Source organism: Panulirus ornatus, chromosome 6 (genome assembly GCF_036320965.1).
Source record: "Panulirus ornatus isolate Po-2019 chromosome 6, ASM3632096v1, whole genome shotgun sequence".
Taxonomy (NCBI): Eukaryota; Metazoa; Arthropoda; class Malacostraca; order Decapoda; family Palinuridae; genus Panulirus; species Panulirus ornatus.
This window is the reverse complement of record NC_092229.1, coordinates 33,100,888-33,119,939: the sequence shown is the minus strand read 5'-3', so window position 1 is coordinate 33,119,939 and position 19,052 is coordinate 33,100,888. Positions and strand designations below refer to the sequence as shown.

The 19,052-nt window shown below is 43.2% G+C and overlaps 1 protein-coding gene across 1 annotated transcript in view; it reads left to right on the top strand.

The window, feature by feature from the left end:
* The window catches only part of LOC139749149 (3'(2'),5'-bisphosphate nucleotidase 1), a 349,490-nt gene that overhangs the window by 152,220 nt on the left and 178,218 nt on the right, over positions 1-19,052 (top strand). Inside the window, exon 5 of the mRNA XM_071662786.1 lies at positions 6,392-6,440. Within this exon, the coding sequence (XP_071518887.1) occupies positions 6,392-6,440 (49 nt within the window). The remainder of the gene's footprint in view (positions 1-6,391; positions 6,441-19,052) is intronic.

The window sequence follows — 19,052 nt, the reverse complement described above, 5'->3', positions numbered from 1 at the left end:
CATAATTATACGTATGTAAGTAGGAGAGATGGCCAGAGAGCATTATTGGATTATGTGTTAATTGATAGGCATGCAAAAGAGAGACTTTTGGATGTTAATGTGCTGAGAGATGCAACTGGGGGGATGTCTGATCATTATTTTGTGGAGGCGAAGTTGAAGATTTGTAGAGGTTTTCAGAAAAGAAGAGATAATGTTAGGGTGAAGAGAGTGGTGAGAGTAAGTGAGCTTGGGAAGGAGATTTGTGTGAGGAAGTACCAGGAGAGACTGAGTACAGAATGGAAAAAGGTGAGAACAAAGGATGTAAGGGGAGAGAGGAGGAATGGGATGTATATAGGGAAGCAGTGATGGCTTGCGCAAAAGATGCTTGTGGCATGAGAAGCATGGGAGGTGGGCAGATTAGAAAGGGTAGTGAGTGGTGGGATGAAGAAGTAAGATTATTAGTGAAAGAGAAGAGTGAGGCATATGGACAATTTTTGCAGGGAAATAATGCAAATGAGTGGGAGATGTATAAAAGAAAGAGGCAGGAGGTCAAGAGAAAGGTGCAAGAGGCAAAAAAGAGGGCAAATGAGAGTTGGGGTGAGAGAGAGTATCATTAAATTTTAGGGAGAATAAAAAGATGTTTTGGAAGGAGGAGTAAAGTGCGTAAGACAAGGGAACAATTAGGAACTTCAGTGAAGGGGGCTGATGGGGAGGTGATAACAAGTAGTGGTGATGTGAGAAGGAGATGGAGTGAGTATTTTGAAGGTTTGTTAAATGTGTTTGATGAGAGAGTTGCAGATAGAGGGTGTTTTGGTCAAGGTGGTGTGCAAAGTGAGAGGGTTAGGGAGAAGGATTTGTTAAACAGAGAAGAGGTAGTAAAAGCTTTGCGGAAGATGAAAGCCGGCAAGGCAGCGGGTTTGGATGGTATTGCATTGGAATTTATTAAAAAAGGGGGTGACTGTATTGTTGACTGGTTAGTAAGGTTATTTGATGTATGTATGACGCATGGTGAGGTGCCTGAGGATTGGCGGAATGTTTGCATAGTGCCATTGTACAAAGGCAAAGGGGATAAAAGTGAGTGCTCAAATTACAGAGGTATAAGTTTGTTGAGTATTCCTGGGAAATTATATGAGAGGGTATTGATTGAGAGGGTGAAGGCATTTACAGAGCATCAGATTGGGGAATAGCAGTGTGGTTTCAGAAGTGGTAGAGGATGTGTGGACCAGGTGTTTGCTTTGAAGAATGTATGTGAGAAATACTTAGAAAAGCAAATGGATTTGTATGTAGCATTTATGGATCTGGAGAAGGCATATGATAGAGTTGATAGAGATACTCTGTGGAAGGTATTAAGAATATATGGTTTGGGAGGCAAGTTGTTAGAAGCAGTGAAAAGTTTCTATCGAGGATGTAAGGCATATGTACGTGTAGGAAGAGAGGAAAGTGATTGGTTCTCAGTGAATGTAGGTTTGCGGCAGGGGTGTGTGACTGCGTTTGGTAAAGTGTGTGAAAGAAGAAAGCTGAGAGTAAATGTGAATAAGAGCAAGGTTATTAGGTACAGTAGGGTTGAGTGACAAGTCAATTGGGAGGTAAGTTTGAATGGAGAAAAACTGGAGGAAGTGAAGTGTTTTAGATGTCTGGGAGTGGAGTTGCCAGCAAATGGAACCATGGAAGTGGAAGTGAATCATAGGGTGGGGGAGGGGTTGAAAGTTCTGGGAGCGTTGAAGAATGTGTGGAAGTCGAGAACATTATCTCGGAAAGCAAAAATGGGTATGTTTGAAGGAATAGTGGTTCCAGCAAAGTTATATGATTGCAAGGCATGGGCTATAGATAGAGTTGTGCGGAGGAGGGTGGATGTGCTGGAAATGAGGTGTTTGACGACAATATGCGGTGTGAGGTGGTTTGATCGAGTAAGTAATGCAAGGGTAAGAGAGATGTGTGGTAATAAAAAGAGTGTGGTTGAGATAGCAGAAGAGGGTGTTTTGAAATGGTTTGGTCACATGGAGAGAATGAGTGAGGAAAGATTGACAAAGAGGATATATGTGTCGGAGGTGGAGGGAACGAGGAGAAGTGGGAGACCAAATTGGAGGTGGAGAGATGGAGTGAAAATGATTTTGAGTGATCAGGGCCTGAACATGCAGGAGGGTGAAAGGCATGCAAGGAATAGAGTGAATTGGAACAATGTGGTATACCGGGGTCGATGTGCTGTCACTGGATTGAACCAGGGCATGTGAAGCGTCTGGGGTAAACAATGGAAAGTTTTGTAGGGCGTGGATGTGGAAAGGGAGCTGTGGTTTCAGTGCATTATACATGACAGCTAGAGAGTGTGAACGAATGGGGACTTTGTTGTCTTTTCCTAACACTACCTCGCGCACCTGCGGGGGTAGGGGGTTGTTATTTCATGTGTGGCAGGGTAGCGATGGGAATGAATAAAGGCAGACAGTATGAATTATATACATGTGTATATATATATATATATATATATATATATATATATATATATATATATATATATATATTATAATATTTAGGCACCCCACTCTGAGCCTTCGAGGAGGATGAGCACTCCCCGCGTGACTCCTTCTTCTGTTTCCCATTTTAGAAAGTTAATACAAGGAGGGGAGGATTTCTGGCCCCCCGCTCCCGTCCCCTCTAGTCGCTTTCTACGACACGCGAGGAATGCGTGGGAAGTATTCTTTCACCCCTATCCCGAGGGATGATATACATATATATATACATATACACATACACACACATACACATACATACGCACGCATACACACACACACACACACATACATATATATACATATGAGAAATGTAAGAAACAATTTAGAAAACAAACTTCTAGCTTGAAATGAATGAAAAAAATGATGTGAAAACCAAGATGTGAAAAAAGGAGAGATAGGTAGTATGTTTGAGGAAAGGAACCTGGATGTCTTGGCTCTGAGTGAAACGAAGCTCAAGGGTAAAGGGGAAGAGTGGTTTGGGAATGTCTGGGGAGTAAAGTCAGGGGTTAGTGAGAGGACAAGAGCAAGGGAAGGAGTAGCAATACTCCTGAAACAGGAGTTGTGGGAGTATGTGATAGAGTGTAAGAAAGTAAATTCTCGATTAATATGGGTAAAACTGAAAGTTGATGGAGAGAGGTGGGTGATTATTGGTGCCTATGCACCTGGGAATGAGAAGAAAGATCAAGAGAGGCAAGTGTTTTGGGAGCAGCTGAATGAGTGTGATAGTGGTTTTGATGCACGAGACCGGGTCATAGTGATGGGTGATTTGAATGCAAAGGTGAGTAATGTGGCAGTTGAGGGAATGATTGGTATACATGGGGTGTTCAGTGTTGTAAATGGAAATGGTGAAGAGCTTGTAGATTTATGTGCTGAAAAAGGACTGATGATTGGGAATACCTGGTTTAAAAAGCGAGATATACATAAGTATACTTATGTAAGTAGGAGAGATGGCCAGAGAGCGTTATTGGATTACGTGTTAATTGACAGGCGTGCGAAAGAGAGACTTTTGGATGTTAATGTGCTGAGAGGTGCAACTGGAGGGATGTCTGATCATTATCTTGTGGAGGCTAAGGTGAAGATTTGTATGGGTTTTCAGAAAAGAAGAGTGAATGTTGGGGTGAAGAGGGTGGTGAGAGTAAGTGAGCTTGAGAAGGAGACCTGTGTGAGGAAGTACCAGGAGAGACTGAGTACAGAATGGAAAAAGGTGAGAACAATGGAAGTAAGGGGAGTGGGGGAGGAATGGGATGTATTTAGGGAATCAGTGATGGATTGCGCAAAAGATGCTTGTGGCATGAGAAGAGTGGGAGGTGGGTTGATTAGAAAGGGTAGTGAGTGGTGGGATGAAGAAGTAAGAGTATTAGTGAAAGAGAAGAGAGAGGCATTTGGACGATTTTTGCAGGGAAAAAATGCAATTGAGTGGGAGATGTATAAAAGAAAGAGACAGGAGGTCAAGAGAAAGGTGCAAGAGGTGAAAAAAAGGGCAAATGAGAGTTGGGGTGAGAGAGTATCATTAAATTTTAGGGAGAATAAAAAGATGTTCTGGAAGGAGGTAAATAAAGTGCGTAAGACAAGGGAGCAAATGGGAACTTCAGTGAAGGGCGCAAATGGGGAGGTGATAACAAGTAGTGGTGATGTGAGAAGGAGATGGAATGAGTATTTTGAAGGTTTGTTGAATGTGTTTGATGATAGAGTGGCAGATATAGGGTGTTTTGGTCGAGGTGGTGTGCAAAGTGAGAGGGTTAGGGAAAATGATTTGGTAAACAGAGAAGAGGTAGTGAAAGCTTTGCGGAAGATGAAAGCCGGCAAGGCAGCAGGTTTGGATGGTATTGCAGTGGAATTTATTAAAAAAGGGGGTGACTGTATTGTTGACTGGTTGGTAAGGTTATTTAATGTATGTATGACTCATGGTGAGGTGCCTGAGGATTGGCGGAATGCGTGCATAGTGCCATTGTACAAAGGCAAAGGGGATAAGAGTGAGTGCTCAAATTACAGAGGTATAAGTTTGTTGAGTATTCCTGGTAAATTATATGGGAGGGTATTGATTGAGAGGGTGAAGGCATGTACAGAGCATCAGATTGGAGAAGAGCAGTGTGGTTTCAGAAATGATAGAGGATGTGTGGATCAGGTGTTTGCTTTGAAGAATGTATGTGAGAAATACTTAGAAAAGCAAATGGATTTGTATGTAGCATTTATGGATCTGGAGAAGGCATATGATAGAGTTGATAGAGATGCTCTGTGGAAGGTATTAAGAATATATGGTGTGGGAGGAAAGTTGTTAGAAGCAGTGAAAAGTTTTTATGGAGGATGTAAGGCATGTGTACGTGTAGGAAGAGAGGAAAGTGATTGGTTCTCAGTGAATGTAGGTTTGCGGCAGGGGTGTGTGATGTCTCCATGGTTGTTTAATTTGTTTATGGATGGGGTTGTTAGGGAGGTAAATGCAAGAGTTTTGGAAAGAGGGGCAAGTATGAAGTCTGTTGGGGATGAGAGAGCTTGGGAAGTGAGTCAGTTGTTGTTCGCTGATGATACAGCGCTGGTGGCTGATTCATGTGAGAAACTGCAGAAGCTGGTGACTGAGTTTGGAAAAGTGTGTGGAAGAAGAAAGTTAAGAGTAAATGTGAATAAGAGCAAGGTTATTAGGTACAGTAGGGTTGAGGGTCAAGTCAATTGGGAGGTGAGTTTGAATGGAGAAAAACTGGAGGAAGTGAAGTGTTTTAGATATCTGGGAGTGGATCTGGCAGCGGATGGAACCATGGAAGCGGAAGTGGATCATAGGGTGGGGGAGGGGGCGAAAATCCTGGGGGCCTTGAAGAATGTGTGGAAGTCGAGAACATTATCTCGGAAAGCAAAAATGGGTATGTTTGAAGGAATAGCGGTTCCAACAATGTTGTATGGTTGCGAGGCGTGGGCTATGGATAGAGTTGTGCGCAGGAGGATGGATGTGCTGGAAATGAGATGTTTGAGGACAATGTGTGGTGTGAGGTGGTTTGATCGAGTGAGTAACGTAAGGGTAAGAGAGATGTGTGGAAATAAAAAGAGCGTGGTTGAGAGAGCAGAAGAGGGTGTTTTGAAGTGGTTTGGGCACATGGAGAGGATGAGTGAGGAAAGATTGACCAAGAGGATATATATGTCGGAGGTGGAGGGAACAAGGAGAAGAGGGAGACCAAATTGGAGGTGGAAAGATGGAGTGAAAAAGATTTTGTGTGATCGGGGCCTGAACATGCAGGAGGGTGAAAGGAGGGCAAGGAATAGAGTGAATTGGAGCGATGTGGTATACCGGGGTTGACGTGCTGTCAGTGGATTGAATCAAGGCATGTGAAGCGTCTGGGGTAAACCATGGAAAGCTGTGTAGGTATGTATATTTGCGTGTGTGGACGTATGTATATACATGTGTATGGGGGGGGGTTGGGCCATTTCTTTCGTCTGTTTCCTTGCGCTACCTCGCAAACGCGGGAGACAGCGACAAAGTATAATAAAATATAAATATAAATATAAATATATATATGTCTGTGTGTGTATATATATGTACACGTTGAGACGTATAGTTATGTATAATTGCGTGTGTGGACGTATATGTATATACATGTGTATGTGGGTGGGTTGGGCCGTTCTTTTGTCGGTTTCCTTGCGCTACCTCGCTAACACGGGAGACAGTGACAAAGTGAAATAAATAAATAATACATCTGAAACATGTTTCTGATCTCTGGCTTTTCTAATTTATTAAGATTATGTGAAATATTGCATATCTTTCTTAAAAGATCAAATGGCAAAAGCATTTATGTCTAACATAACCATGGTCAGTGACTACTTATTATGTCAGTATGAAGCTCCAGGTACTGAGTTAACTGTGTGATGTATGCATATTTATAGTGACACACATAATGAAACTATTTGTTTTTATCTTTCAGATTGTTTTATGGGTGGATCCCCTAGACGGCACTGCTGAGTACACACAGGGTAATAACTTGCCTCTAATATAGTTGCTTTAGTTTACAAATACACTCATTTGTTTCATGAAGCTTAAGATTTGTTGATAGGAACATCCACCCTTATCTTGTAAAGGAAGGCTACTGAAATAATTTGAAAAACACCTGATGCTTAATGGTTTTTTAAATATTTTCATAACTGAGGACAGGAGTAGATTAGCAGGTCCTTAATCTCTGATGTCATAATTTAATTCTGTATGAAGTGCAACAGGCTTCTGTGGAATTCTATTTCCCACATGTTTCTTTCTCATTCCAAGGTTCCAGTCATGGACAGGAGTCTTAAGGCTATGACATAAATGAAACATGACAAAGGGCAAAAGAAATAGATAAGAAGGGTAAAAAAGAGAAAGAATAATCAAAGAGTTTTGCCAGAAGTGGTAATCTTGTCTTTTTAAAGAGGGGAAGGCTTTAGTTGTTAACAAAATTATATAAGAGTAAAAAACTCTAAAGCTAAGCAGTTAAAGGAAAGAAATAGACATGACAGTAGACTAGCTTTCTTTTGCCAACAGCCATATGGTCACTTGTTCAGTATTGCATGGTACTATTGATAGTGGAAGCCTGCAGGCGGCTAGCTCTCAAGAACAAAAACTAAAGAGAAGAGGTAGTGAAAGCATTGCAGAAAATGAAAGTAGGCAAGGTGGTGGGATTGGATGGTATTGCAGAGGAATATATTAAAAGAGAGGGTGACTGTGTTGTTGACTGGTTGGTACGGATATTCAATGTATGTATGGTTCATGGTGAAGTGCCTGAGGATTGGCAGAATGCATGCATAATGCTATTGTACAGAGGCAAAGGGGATAAAGGTGAGTGTTCAAATTACAGTTATAAGTTTGTTGAGTATTCCTGGGAATTTATATGGCAGGGTATTGATTGAGAGAGTGAAGGTATGTACAGAGCATCAGATTGGGGAAGAGCAGTGTGGTTTCAGAAGCAGTAGAGGAGGTGTGGATCTGGTGTTTGCTTTGAAGAATGTATGTGAGAAATACTTAGAAAAACAGATGGATTTGTATGTAGCATTTATGGATCTGGAGAAGTCATATGATAGAGTTGAAAGAGATGCTGTGTGGAAGGTATTAAGAGTATATGGTGTGGGAGGTAAGTTCCTGGAAGCAATGAAAAGTTTTTACCAAGGATGTAAGGCATTTGTATGAGTAGGAGGAATGAAAAGTGATTGGTTCCCAGTGAATGTCGATTTGCAGCAGGGGTGCATGATGTCTCCATTGTTGTTTAATTTGTTTATGGATGGGATTGTTAGGAAGATGAATGCAAGAGAATTGGAGAAAGGGGCAAGTGTGCAGTTGTTGTGGATAAGAGGGCTTGGGAAGTGAGTCAGTTGTTGTTCGCTGATAATACAGTGCTGGTGGCTGATTTGAGTGAGAAACTGCAGAAGCTGGTGAATGACTTTGGTAAAGTGAGTGAAAGAAGAAAGTTGAGTGTAAATGTGAATAAGAGCAAGGTTATTAGGTACAGTACAGTTAAGGAAAAACTGGAGGAAGTGAGTCATAGGGTGAGGGAGATGGCGAAGGTTCTGGGAGTGTTGAAGAATGTGTGGAAGGTGAGAATGTTATCTCAGAGAGCAGAAATGGGTATGCTTGAAGGAATAGTGGCTCCAACAATGTTATATGGTTGTGAGGCATGGGCTATAGATAGGGTTGTGCAGAGAGTGGATGTAACGGAAATGAAATGTTTCAGGAAAATATGTGGTGTGAGGTGGTTTGATCGAGTAAGTAATGAAAGGGTAAGAGAGAGGTGTGGTAATAAAAAAAGTGTGGTTGAGAGAGCAGAAGAGGGTGTTTTGAAATGGTTTGGTCACATGGAGAGAATGAGTGAGGAAAGATTGAGAAAGAGGATATATGTGTCAGAGGTGGAGGGAACGAGGAGAAATGGGAGACCAAAGTGGAGGTGGAAAGATGGAGTGAAAAAGATTTTGAGTGGTCGGGGCCTCAACATGCAAGGAATAGAGTGAATTGGAACGATGTGGTATACCGGGGTCGACGTGCTGTCAATGGATTGAACCAAGACATGTGAAACGTCTGGGGTAAACCATGGAAAGTTATGTGGGGCCTGGATGTGGAAAGGGAGGTGTGGTTTTGGTGCCTTATTACATGACAGCTAGAGACTGAGTGTGAACGAATGGGGCATTTGTTGTCTTTTCCTAGCGCTACCTCGCACACATGAGGGAGAAGGGGGTTATTTCATGTGTGGTGAGGTGGTGATGAGAATGAATAAAGGCAGACAGTATGAATTATGTACATGTGTATATATGTATATGTCTGTGTGTGTATATATATATATGTATACATTGAGATGTATAGGTATGTATATTTGCGTGTGTGGACGGGTATGTATGTGCATGTGGATGGGTTGGGCCTTTCTTTTGTCTGTTTCCTTGTGCTACCTCGCTAATGTGGGAGACAGCAACGAAGCAAAATAGAAAAAGAAATAATAATCTTTCTCCCCTATCCCTGGGGATAGGGGGGAGAGAATACTTCCCACACATTCCTCACGAGTCGTAGAAGGTGACTCGACTGAAGGTGACGGGAGCGGGAGACTAGAAACCCTCCCCTCCTTGTATTTTAACTTTCTAAAAGGGGAAACAGAAGAAGGAGTCATGCGGGGAGTGCTCATCCTCCTCGAAGGCTCAGATTGTGGTGTCTAAATGTGTGTGGATGTAACCAAGATGAGAAAAAAGGAGAGATAGGTAGTATGTTTGAGGAAAGGAACCTGGATGTTTTGGCTTTGAGTGAAACGAAGTTCAAGGGTAAAGGGGAAGAGTGGTTTGGGAATGTCTTAGGAGTAAAGTCAGGGGTTAGTGAGAGGACAAGAGCAAGGGAAGGAGTAGCACTACTCCTGAAACAGGAGTGGTGGGAGTATGTGATAGAATATAAGAAAGTAAATTCTAGATTGATATGGGTAAAACTGAAAGTTGATGGAGAGAGATGGGTGATTATTGGTGCATATGCACCTGGGAATGAGAAGAAAGATCATGAGAGGCAAGTGTTTTAGGAGCAGCTGAATGAGTGTGTTAGTGGTTTTGATGCACAAGATCGGGTTATAGTGATGGGTGATTTGAATGCAAAGGTGGATAATGTGGCAGTTGAGGGAATAATTGGTATACATGGTGTGTTCAGTGTTGTAAATGGAAATGGTGATTGGGAATACCTGGTTTAAAAAGAGAGATATACATAAGTATACGTATGTAAGTAGGACAGATGGCCAGAGAGCATTATTGGATTACGTGTTAATTGATAGGCATGCGAAAGAGAGACTTTTGGATGTTAATGTGCTGAGAGGTGCAACTGGAGGGATGTCTGATCATTATCTTGTGGAGGCGAAGGTGAAGATTTGTAGTGGTTTTCAGAAAAGAAGAGAGAATGTTAGGGTGAAGAGAGTGGTGAGAGTTAGTGAGCTTGGGAAGGAGACTTTTGTGAGGAAGTAGCAGGAGAGACTTAGTTCAGAATGGAAAAAGGTGAGAACAAAGGAGGTAGGGGAGTGGGGGAGGAATGGGATGTATTTAGGGAAGCAGTGATGGCTTGCGCAAAAGATGCTTGTGGCATAAGAAGCGTGGGAGGAGGGTTGATTAGAAAGGGTAGTGAGTGGTGGGATGAAGAAGTAAGATTATTAGTAAAAGAGAAGAGAGAGGCATTTGGATGAATTTGCAGGGAAAAAATGCAAGAGAGTGGGAGATACATAATAGAAAGAGGCAGGAGGTAAAGAGAAAGGTGCAAGAGGTGAAAAAGAGGGCAAAGGGAGTTGGGGTGAGAGAGTATCATTAAATTTTAGGGAGAATAAAAAGATGTTTTGGAAGGAGTAGTGGTGATGTGAGAAGGAGATGGAGTGAGTATTTTGAAGGTTTGTTGAATGTGTTTGATGATAGAGTGGCAGATATAGGGTGTTTTAGTCGAGGTGGTGTGCAAAGTGAGAGGGTTAGGGAAAATGATTTGGTAAACAGAGAAGAGGTAGTAAAAGCTTTGCAGAAGATGAAAGCCACTAAGGCAGCAGTTTTGGATGGTATTGCAGTGGAATTTATTAAAAAATGGGGTGACTGTATTGTTGACTGGTTGGTAAGGTTATTTAATGTATGTATGATTCATGTAGAGGTGCCTGAGGATTGACGGAATGATTGCATAGTACCATTGTACAAAGGCAAAGGGGATAAGAGTGAGTGCTCAAATTACAGAGGTATAAGTTTGTTGAGTATTCCTGGTAAATTATATAGGAGGGTATTGATTGAGAGGGTGAAGGCATGTACAGAGCATCAGATTGGGGAAGAGCAGTGTGTTTTCAGAAGTGGTTGAGGATGTGTGGATCAGGTGTTTGCTTTGAAGAATGTATGTGAGAAATACTTAAAAAAGCAAATGGATTTGTATGTAGCATCTATGGATCTGGAGAAGGCATATGATAGAGTTGATAGAGATGCTCTGTGGAAGGTATTAAGGATATAAGGTGTGGGAGGCAAGTTGTTAGAAGCAGTGAAAAGTTTTTATCGCGGATGTAAGGCATGTGTACGTGTAGGACGAGAGGAAAGTGATTGGTTCTCAGTGAATGTAGGTTTGCGACAGGGGTGTGTGATGTCTACATGGTTGTTTACTTTGTTTATCGATGGGATTGTTAGGGAGGTGAATGCAAGAGTTTTGGAAGGAGGGGCAAGTATACAGTCTGTTGTGGATGAGAGAGCTTGGGAAGTGAGTCAGTTGTTGTTCGCTATGATACAGCGCTTGTGGCTGATTCATGTGAGAAACTGCAGAAGCTGGTGACTGAGTTTGGTAAAATGTCTGAAAGAAGAAAGTTGAGAGTAAATGTGAATAAGTGTCTAAAAGAAGAAAGTTGAGAGTAAATGTGAATAAGAGTAAGGTTATTAGGTACAGTAGGGTTGAGGGTCAAGTCAATTGGGAGGTAAGTTTGAATGGAGAAAACCTGGAGGAAGTGAAATGTTTTTGATATCTGGGAGTGGATTTGGCAGCGGATGGAACCATGGAAGCGGAAGTGAATGATAGGGAGGTGGCGAAAACTCTGGGAGCCTTCAAGAATGTGTAGAAGTCGAAAACATTATCTCGGAAAGCAAAAATGGGTATGTTTGAAGGAATAGTGTTTTCAACACTCTATCCATAGCGTGGGCTATGGATAGAGTTGTGCACAGGAGGGTAGATGTGCTGGAAATGAGATGTGTGAGGACAATATGTGGTGTGAGGTGGTTTGATCGAGTAAGTAATAATAGGGTAAGAGAGATGTGTGGTAATAAAAAAAGTGTGGTTGAGAGAGCAGAAGATGGTGTTTTGAAATGGTTTAGTCACATGGACAGAATGAGTGAGGAAAGATTGACAAAGAGGATATATGTATCAGAGGTGGAGGGAACAAGAAGTGGGAGACCAAATTGGAGTTGGAAAGTATTATTTATATATTTTGCTTTGTCGCTGTCTCCCGCGTTTGCGAGGTAGCGCAAGGAAACAGATGAAAGAAATGTCTCAACCCACCCCCATACACATGTATATACACACACGTCCACACACGCAAATATACATACCTATACATCACAATGTACACATATATATACACACACAGACACATACATATATACCCATGCACACAATTCACACTGTCTGCCTTTATTCATTCCCATCGCCACCTCACCACACATGGACTACCATCCCCCTCCCCCCTCATGTGTGCGGGGTAGCACTAGGAAAAGACAACAAAGGCCTCATTCGTTCACACAGTCTCTAGCTGTCATGCAATAATGCCCGAAACCACAGCTCCCTTTCCACATCCAGGCCCCACACAGCTTTCCATGGTTTACCCCAGACGCTTCACATGCCCTGATTCAATCCACTGACAGCACGTCAATCCCGGAATACCACATCAATCCAATTCACTCTCTTCCCTCTACGCCTTTCACCCTCCTGCATGTTCAGGCCGCGATCACTCAAAATCTTTTTCACTCCATCTTTCCACCTCCAATTTGGTCTCCCACTTCTCCTCGTTCCCTCCACCTCCGACACATATATCCTCTTGGTCAATCTTTCCTCACTCATTCTCTCCATCTGCCCAAACCATTTCAAAACACCCTCTTCTGCTCTCTCAACCATGCTCTTTTTATTTCCACATATCTCTCTTACCCTTACATTACTTACTCGATCAAACCACCTCACACCACACATTGTCGTCAAACATCTCATTTCCAACACATCTACCCTCCTGCGCACAACTCTATCCATAGCCCACGCCTCGCAACCATACAACATTGTTGGAACCACTATTCCTTCAAACATACCCATTTTAGCTTTCCAAGATAATGTTCTCGACTTCCACACATTCTTCAAGGCTCCCAGGATTTTCGCCCCCTCCCCCACCCTATGATTCACTTCCACTTCCATGGTTCCATCCGCTGCCAGATCCACTCCCAGATATCTAAAACACTTTATTTCCTCCAGTTTTTCTCCATTCAATGAATAATAATGGGAATGAATAAAGGCAGACGGTATGAATTATATATATATATATATATATATTTATCCCTGGGGATAGGGGTATCCCTGGGGATAGGGGAGAAAGAATACTTCCCACGTATTCCCTGCGTGTCGTAGAAGGCGACTAAAAGGGAAGGGAGCGGGGGGCTGGAAATCCTCCCCTCTCATTTTTTTTTAATATTCCAAAAGAAGGAACACAGAAGGGGGCCAGGTGAGGATATTCCCTCAAAGGCCCAGTCCTCTGTTCTTAACGCTACCTCGCTATTGCGGGAAATGGCCAATGGTATGAAATATATATATTTATATATATATATATATATATATATATATATATATATATATATATATATATATATATATATATATTTTTTTTTTTTTTTGCTTTGTCGCTGTCTCCCGCGTTTGCGAGGTAGCACAAGGAAACAGACGAAATAAATGGCCCAAACCACCCCCATACACATGTATATACATACGTCCACACACGTAAATATACATACCTACACAGCTTTCCATGGTTTACCCCAGACGCTTCACATGCCCTGATTCAATCCACTGACAGCACGTCAACCCCGGTATACCACATCGATCCAATTCACTCTATTCCTTGCCCTCCTTTCACCCTCCTGCATGTTCAGGCCCCGATCACACAAAATCTTTTTCACTCCATCTTTCCACCTCCAATTTGGTCTCCCACTTCTCCTCGTTCCTTCCACCAACGACACATATATCCTCTTGGTCAATCTTTCCTCACTCATTCTCTCCATGTGCCCAAACCATTTCAAAACACCCTCTTCTGCTCTCTCAACCACGCTCTTTTTATTTCCACACATCTCTCTTACCCTTACGTTACTTACTCGATCAAACCACCTCACACCACACATTGTCCTCAAACATCTCATTTCCAGCACATCCACCCTCCTGCGCACAACTCTATCCATAGCCCACGCCTCGCAACCATACAACATTGTTAGAACCACTATTCCCTCAAGCATACCCATTTTTGCTTTACGAGATAATGTTCTCGACTTCCACACATTCTTCAAGGCTCCCAGCATTTTCGCCCCCTCCCCCACCCTATGATCCACTTCCGCTTCCATGGTTCCATCCGCTGCCAGATCCACTCCCAGTTATCTGAAACACTTTACTTCCTCCAGTTTTTCTCCATTCAAACTTACCTCCCAATTGACTTGACCCTCAACCCTACTGTACCTGATAACCTTGCTCTTATTCACATTTGCTCTTAACTTTCTTCTTTCACACACTTTACCAAACTCAGTCACCAGCTTCTGCAGATTCTCACATGAATCAGCCACCAGCGCTGTATCATCAGCGAACAACAACTGACTCACTTCCCAAGCTCTCTCATCCCCAACAGACTTCATACTTGCCCCTCTCTCCAAAACTCTTGCATTCACCTCCCTAACAACCCCATCCATAAACAAATTAAACAACCATGGAGACATCACACACCCCTGCCGCAAACCTACATTCACTGAGAACCAATCACTTTCCTGGGAGCCTTGAAGAATGTGTGGAAGTCGAGAACATTATCTCGGAAAGCAAAAATGGGTATGTTTGAAGGAATAGTGGTTCCAACAATGTTCTATGGTTGCGAGGCGTGGGCTATGGATAGAGTTGTGCGCAGGAGGATGGATGTGCTGGAAATGAGATGTTTGAGGACAATGTGTGGTGTGAGTTGGTTTGATCGAGTAAGTAACGTAAGGGTAAGAGATATGTGTGGGAATAAAAAGAGCGTGGTTGAGAGAGCAGAAGAGGGTGTTTTGAAATGGTTTGGGCACATGGAGAGAATGAGTGAGGAAAGATTGACCAAGAGGATATATGTGTCGGAGGTGGAGGGAACGAGGAGAAGTGGGAGACCAAATTGGAGGTGGAAAGATGGAGTGAAAAAGATTTTGTGTGATCGGGGCCTGAACATGCAGGAGGGTGAAAGGAGGGCAAGGAATACAGTGAATTGGATCGATGTGGTATACCGGGGTTGATGTGCTGTCAGTGGATTGAATCAGGGCATGTGAAGCGTCTGGGGTAAACCATGGAAAGCTGTGTCTGTATGTATATTTGCGTGTGTGGACGTATGTATATACATGTGTATGGGGGTGGGTTGGGCCATTTCTTTCGTCTGTTTCCTTACGCTGCCTCGCAAACGCGGGAGACAGCGACAAAGCATAGTGCCATTGTACAAAGGCAAAGGGGATAAGAGTGAGTGCTCAAATTACAGAGGTATAAGTTTGGTGAGTATTCCTGGTAAATTATATGGGAGGGTATTGATTGAGAGGGTGAAGGCATGTACAGAGCATCAGATTGGGGAAGAGCAGTGTGGTTTCAGAAGTGGTAGAGGATGTGTGGATCAGGTGTTTACTTTGAAGAATGTATGTAAGAAATACTTTGAAAAGCAAATGGATTTGTATGTAGCATTTATGGATCTGGAGAAGGCATATGATAGAGTTGATAGAGATGCTCTGTGGAAGGTATTAAGAATATATGATGTGGGAGGAAAGTTGTTAGAAGCAGTGAAAGGTTTTTATCGGGGATGTAAGGCATGTGTACGTGTAGGAAGAGAGGAAAGTGATTGGTTCTCAGTGAATGTAGGTTTGCGGCAGGGGTGTGTGATGTCTCCATGGTTGTTTAATTTGTTTATGGATGGGGTTGTTAGGGAGGTAAATGCAAGAGTTTTGGAAAGAGGGGCAAGTATGAAGTCTGTTGTGGATGAGAGAGCTTGGGAAGTGAGTCAGTTGTTGTTCGCTGATGATACAGCGCTGGTGGCTGATTCATGTGAGAAACTGCAGAAGCTGGTGACTGAGTTTGGAAAAGTGTGTGGAAGAAGAAAGTTAAGAGTAAATGTGAATAAGAGCAAGGTTATTAGGTACAGTAGGGTTGAGGGTCAAGTCAATTGGGAGGTGAGTTTGAATGGAGAAAAACTGGAGGAAGTGAAGTGTTTTAGATATCTGGGAGTGGATCTGGCAGCGGATGGAACCATGGAAGCGGAAGTGGATCATAGGGTGGGGGAGGGGGCGAAAATTCTGGGGGCCTTGAAGAATGTGTGGAAGTCGAGAACATTATCTCGGAAAGCAAAAATGGGTATGTTTGAAGGAATAGTGGTTCCAACAATGTTGTATGGTTGCGAGGCGTGGGCTATGGATAGAGTTGTGCGCAGGAGGATGGATGTGCTGGAAATGAGATGTTTGAGGACAATGTGTGGTGTGAGGTGGTTTGATCGAGTAAGTAACGTAAGGGTAAGAGATATGTGTGGGAATAAAAAGAGCGTGGTTGAGAGAGCAGAAGAGGGTGTTTTGAAATGGTTTGGGCACATGGAGAGAATGAGTGAGGAAAGATTGACCAAGAGGATATATGTGTCGGAGGTGGAGGGAACGAGGAGAAGTGGGAGACCAAATTGGAGGTGGAAAGATGGAGTGAAAAAGATTTTGTGTGATCGGGGCCTGAACATGCAGGAGGGTGAAAGGAGGGCAAGGAATACAGTGAATTGGATCGATGTGGTATACCGGGGTTGATGTGCTGTCAGTGGATTGAATCAGGGCATGTGAAGCGTCTGGGGTAAACCATGGAAAGCTGTGTCTGTATGTATATTTGCGTGTGTGGACGTATGTATATACATGTGTATGGGGGTGGGTTGGGCCATTTCTTTCGTCTGTTTCCTTACGCTGCCTCGCAAACGCGGGAGACAGCGACAAAGCATAGTGCCATTGTACAAAGGCAAAGGGGTTAAGAGTGAGTGCTCAAATTACAGAGGTATAAGTTATTTGAGTATTCCTGGTAAATTATATGGGAGGGTATTGATTGAGAGGGTGAAGGCATGTACAGAGCATCAGATTGGGGAAGAGCAGTGTGGTTTCAGAAGTGGTAGAGGATGTGTGGATCAGGTGTTTACTTTGAAGAATGTATGTGAGAAATACTTTGAAAAGCAAATGGATTTGTATGTAGCATTTATGGATCTGGAGAAGGCATATGATAGAGTTGATAGAGATGCTCTGTGGAAGCTATTAAGAATATATGATGTGGGAGGAAAGTTGTTAGAAGCAGTGAAAGGTTTTTATCGGGGATGTAAGGCATGTGTACGTGTAGGAAGAGAGGAAAGTGATTGGTTCTCAGTGAATGTAGGTTTGCGGCAGGGGTGTGTGATGTCTCCATGGTTGTTTAATTTGTTTATGGATGGGGTTGTTAGGGAGGTAAATGCAAGAGTTTTGGAAAGAGGGGCAAGTATGAAGTCTGTTGGGGATGAGAGAGCTTGGGAAGTGAGTCAGTTGTTGTTCGCTGATGATACAGCGCTGGTGGCTGATTCATGTGAGAAACTGCAGAAGCTGGTGACTGAGTTTGGAAAAGTGTGTGGAAGAAGAAAGTTAAGAGTAAATGTGAATAAGAGCAAGGTTATTAGGTACAGTAGGGTTGAGGGTCAAGTCAATTGGGAGGTGAGTTTGAATGGAGAAAAACTGGAGGAAGTGAAGTGTTTTAGATATCTGGGAGTGGATCTGGCAGCGGATGGAACCATGGAAGCGGAAGTGGATCATAGGGTGGGGGAGGGGGCGAAAATTCTGGGGGCCTTGAAGAATGTGTGGAAGTCGAGAACATTATCTCGGAAAGCAAAAATGGGTATGTTTGAAGGAATAGTGGTTCCAACAATGTTGTATGGTTGCGAGGCGTGGGCTATGGATAGAGTTGTGCGCAGGAGGATGGATGTGCTGGAAATGAGATGTTTGAGGACAATGTGTGGTGTGAGGTGGTTTGATCGAGTGAGTAACGTAAGGGTAAGAGAGATGTGTGGAAATAAAAAGAGCGTGGATGAGAGAGCAGAAGAGGGTGTTTTGAAGTGGTTTGGGCACATGGAGAGAATGAGTGAGGAAAGATTGACCAAGAGGATATATGTGTCGGAGGTGGAGGGAACGAGGAGAAGAGGGAGACCAAATTGGAGGTGGAAAGATGGAGTGAAAAAGATTTTGTGTGATCGGGGCCTGAACATGCAGGAGGGTGAAAGGAGGGCAAGGAATAGAGTGAATTGGAGCGATGTGGTATACCGGGGTTGACGTGCTGTCAGTGGATTGAATCAAGGCTTGTGAAGCGTCTGGGGTAAACCATGGAAAGCTGTATAGGTATGTATATTTGCGTGTGTGGACGTATGTGTATACATGTGTATGGGGGGGGTTGGGCCATTTCTTTCGTCTGTTTCCTTGCGCTACCTCGCATACGCGGGAGACAGCGACAAAGTATAAAAAAAAAAATACATATATATTATTATTATTATTATTACTATTTTGCTTTGTCGCTGTCTCCCGCATTTGCGAGGTAGCACAGGGAAACAGACAAAAGAAATGGCCCAACCCACCCCCATACACATGTATATACATACATGTCCACACACGCAAATATACATACCTATACATCTCAATGTACACATATATATACACACACAGGCATATACATATATACCCATGCACACAATTCACACTGTCTGCCTTTATTCATTCCCATCGCCACCTCGCCACACATGGAATGCCATCCCCCTCCCCCCTCATGTGTGCGAGGTAGCGCTAGGAAAAGACTACAAAGGCCCCATTCGTTCACACTCAGTCTCTAGCTGTCATGCAATAATGCCCGAAACCACAGCTCCCTTTCCACATCCAGGCCCCACACAACTTTCCATGGTTTACCCCAGACGCTTCACATGCCCTGATTCACTCCACTGACAGCACGTCAACCCCGGTATACCACATCGATCCAATTCACTCTATTCCTTGCCCGCCTTTCACCCTCCTGCATGTTCAGACTGCGATCACTCAAAATCTTTTTCACTCCATCTTTCCACCTCCAATTTGGTCTCCCACTTCTCCTCGTTCCCTCCACCTCCGACACATATATCCTCTTGCTCAATCTTTCCTCACTCATTCTCTCCATATGCCCAAACCATTTCAAAACACCCTCCTCTGCTCTCTCAACCACGCTCTTTTTGTTACCACACATCTCTCTTGCCCTTACATTACTTACTCGATCAAACCACCTCACACCACACATTTCCTCAAACATCTCAATTCCAGCACATCCACCCTCCTGCGCACAACTCTATCCATAGCCCACGCCTCGCAACCATA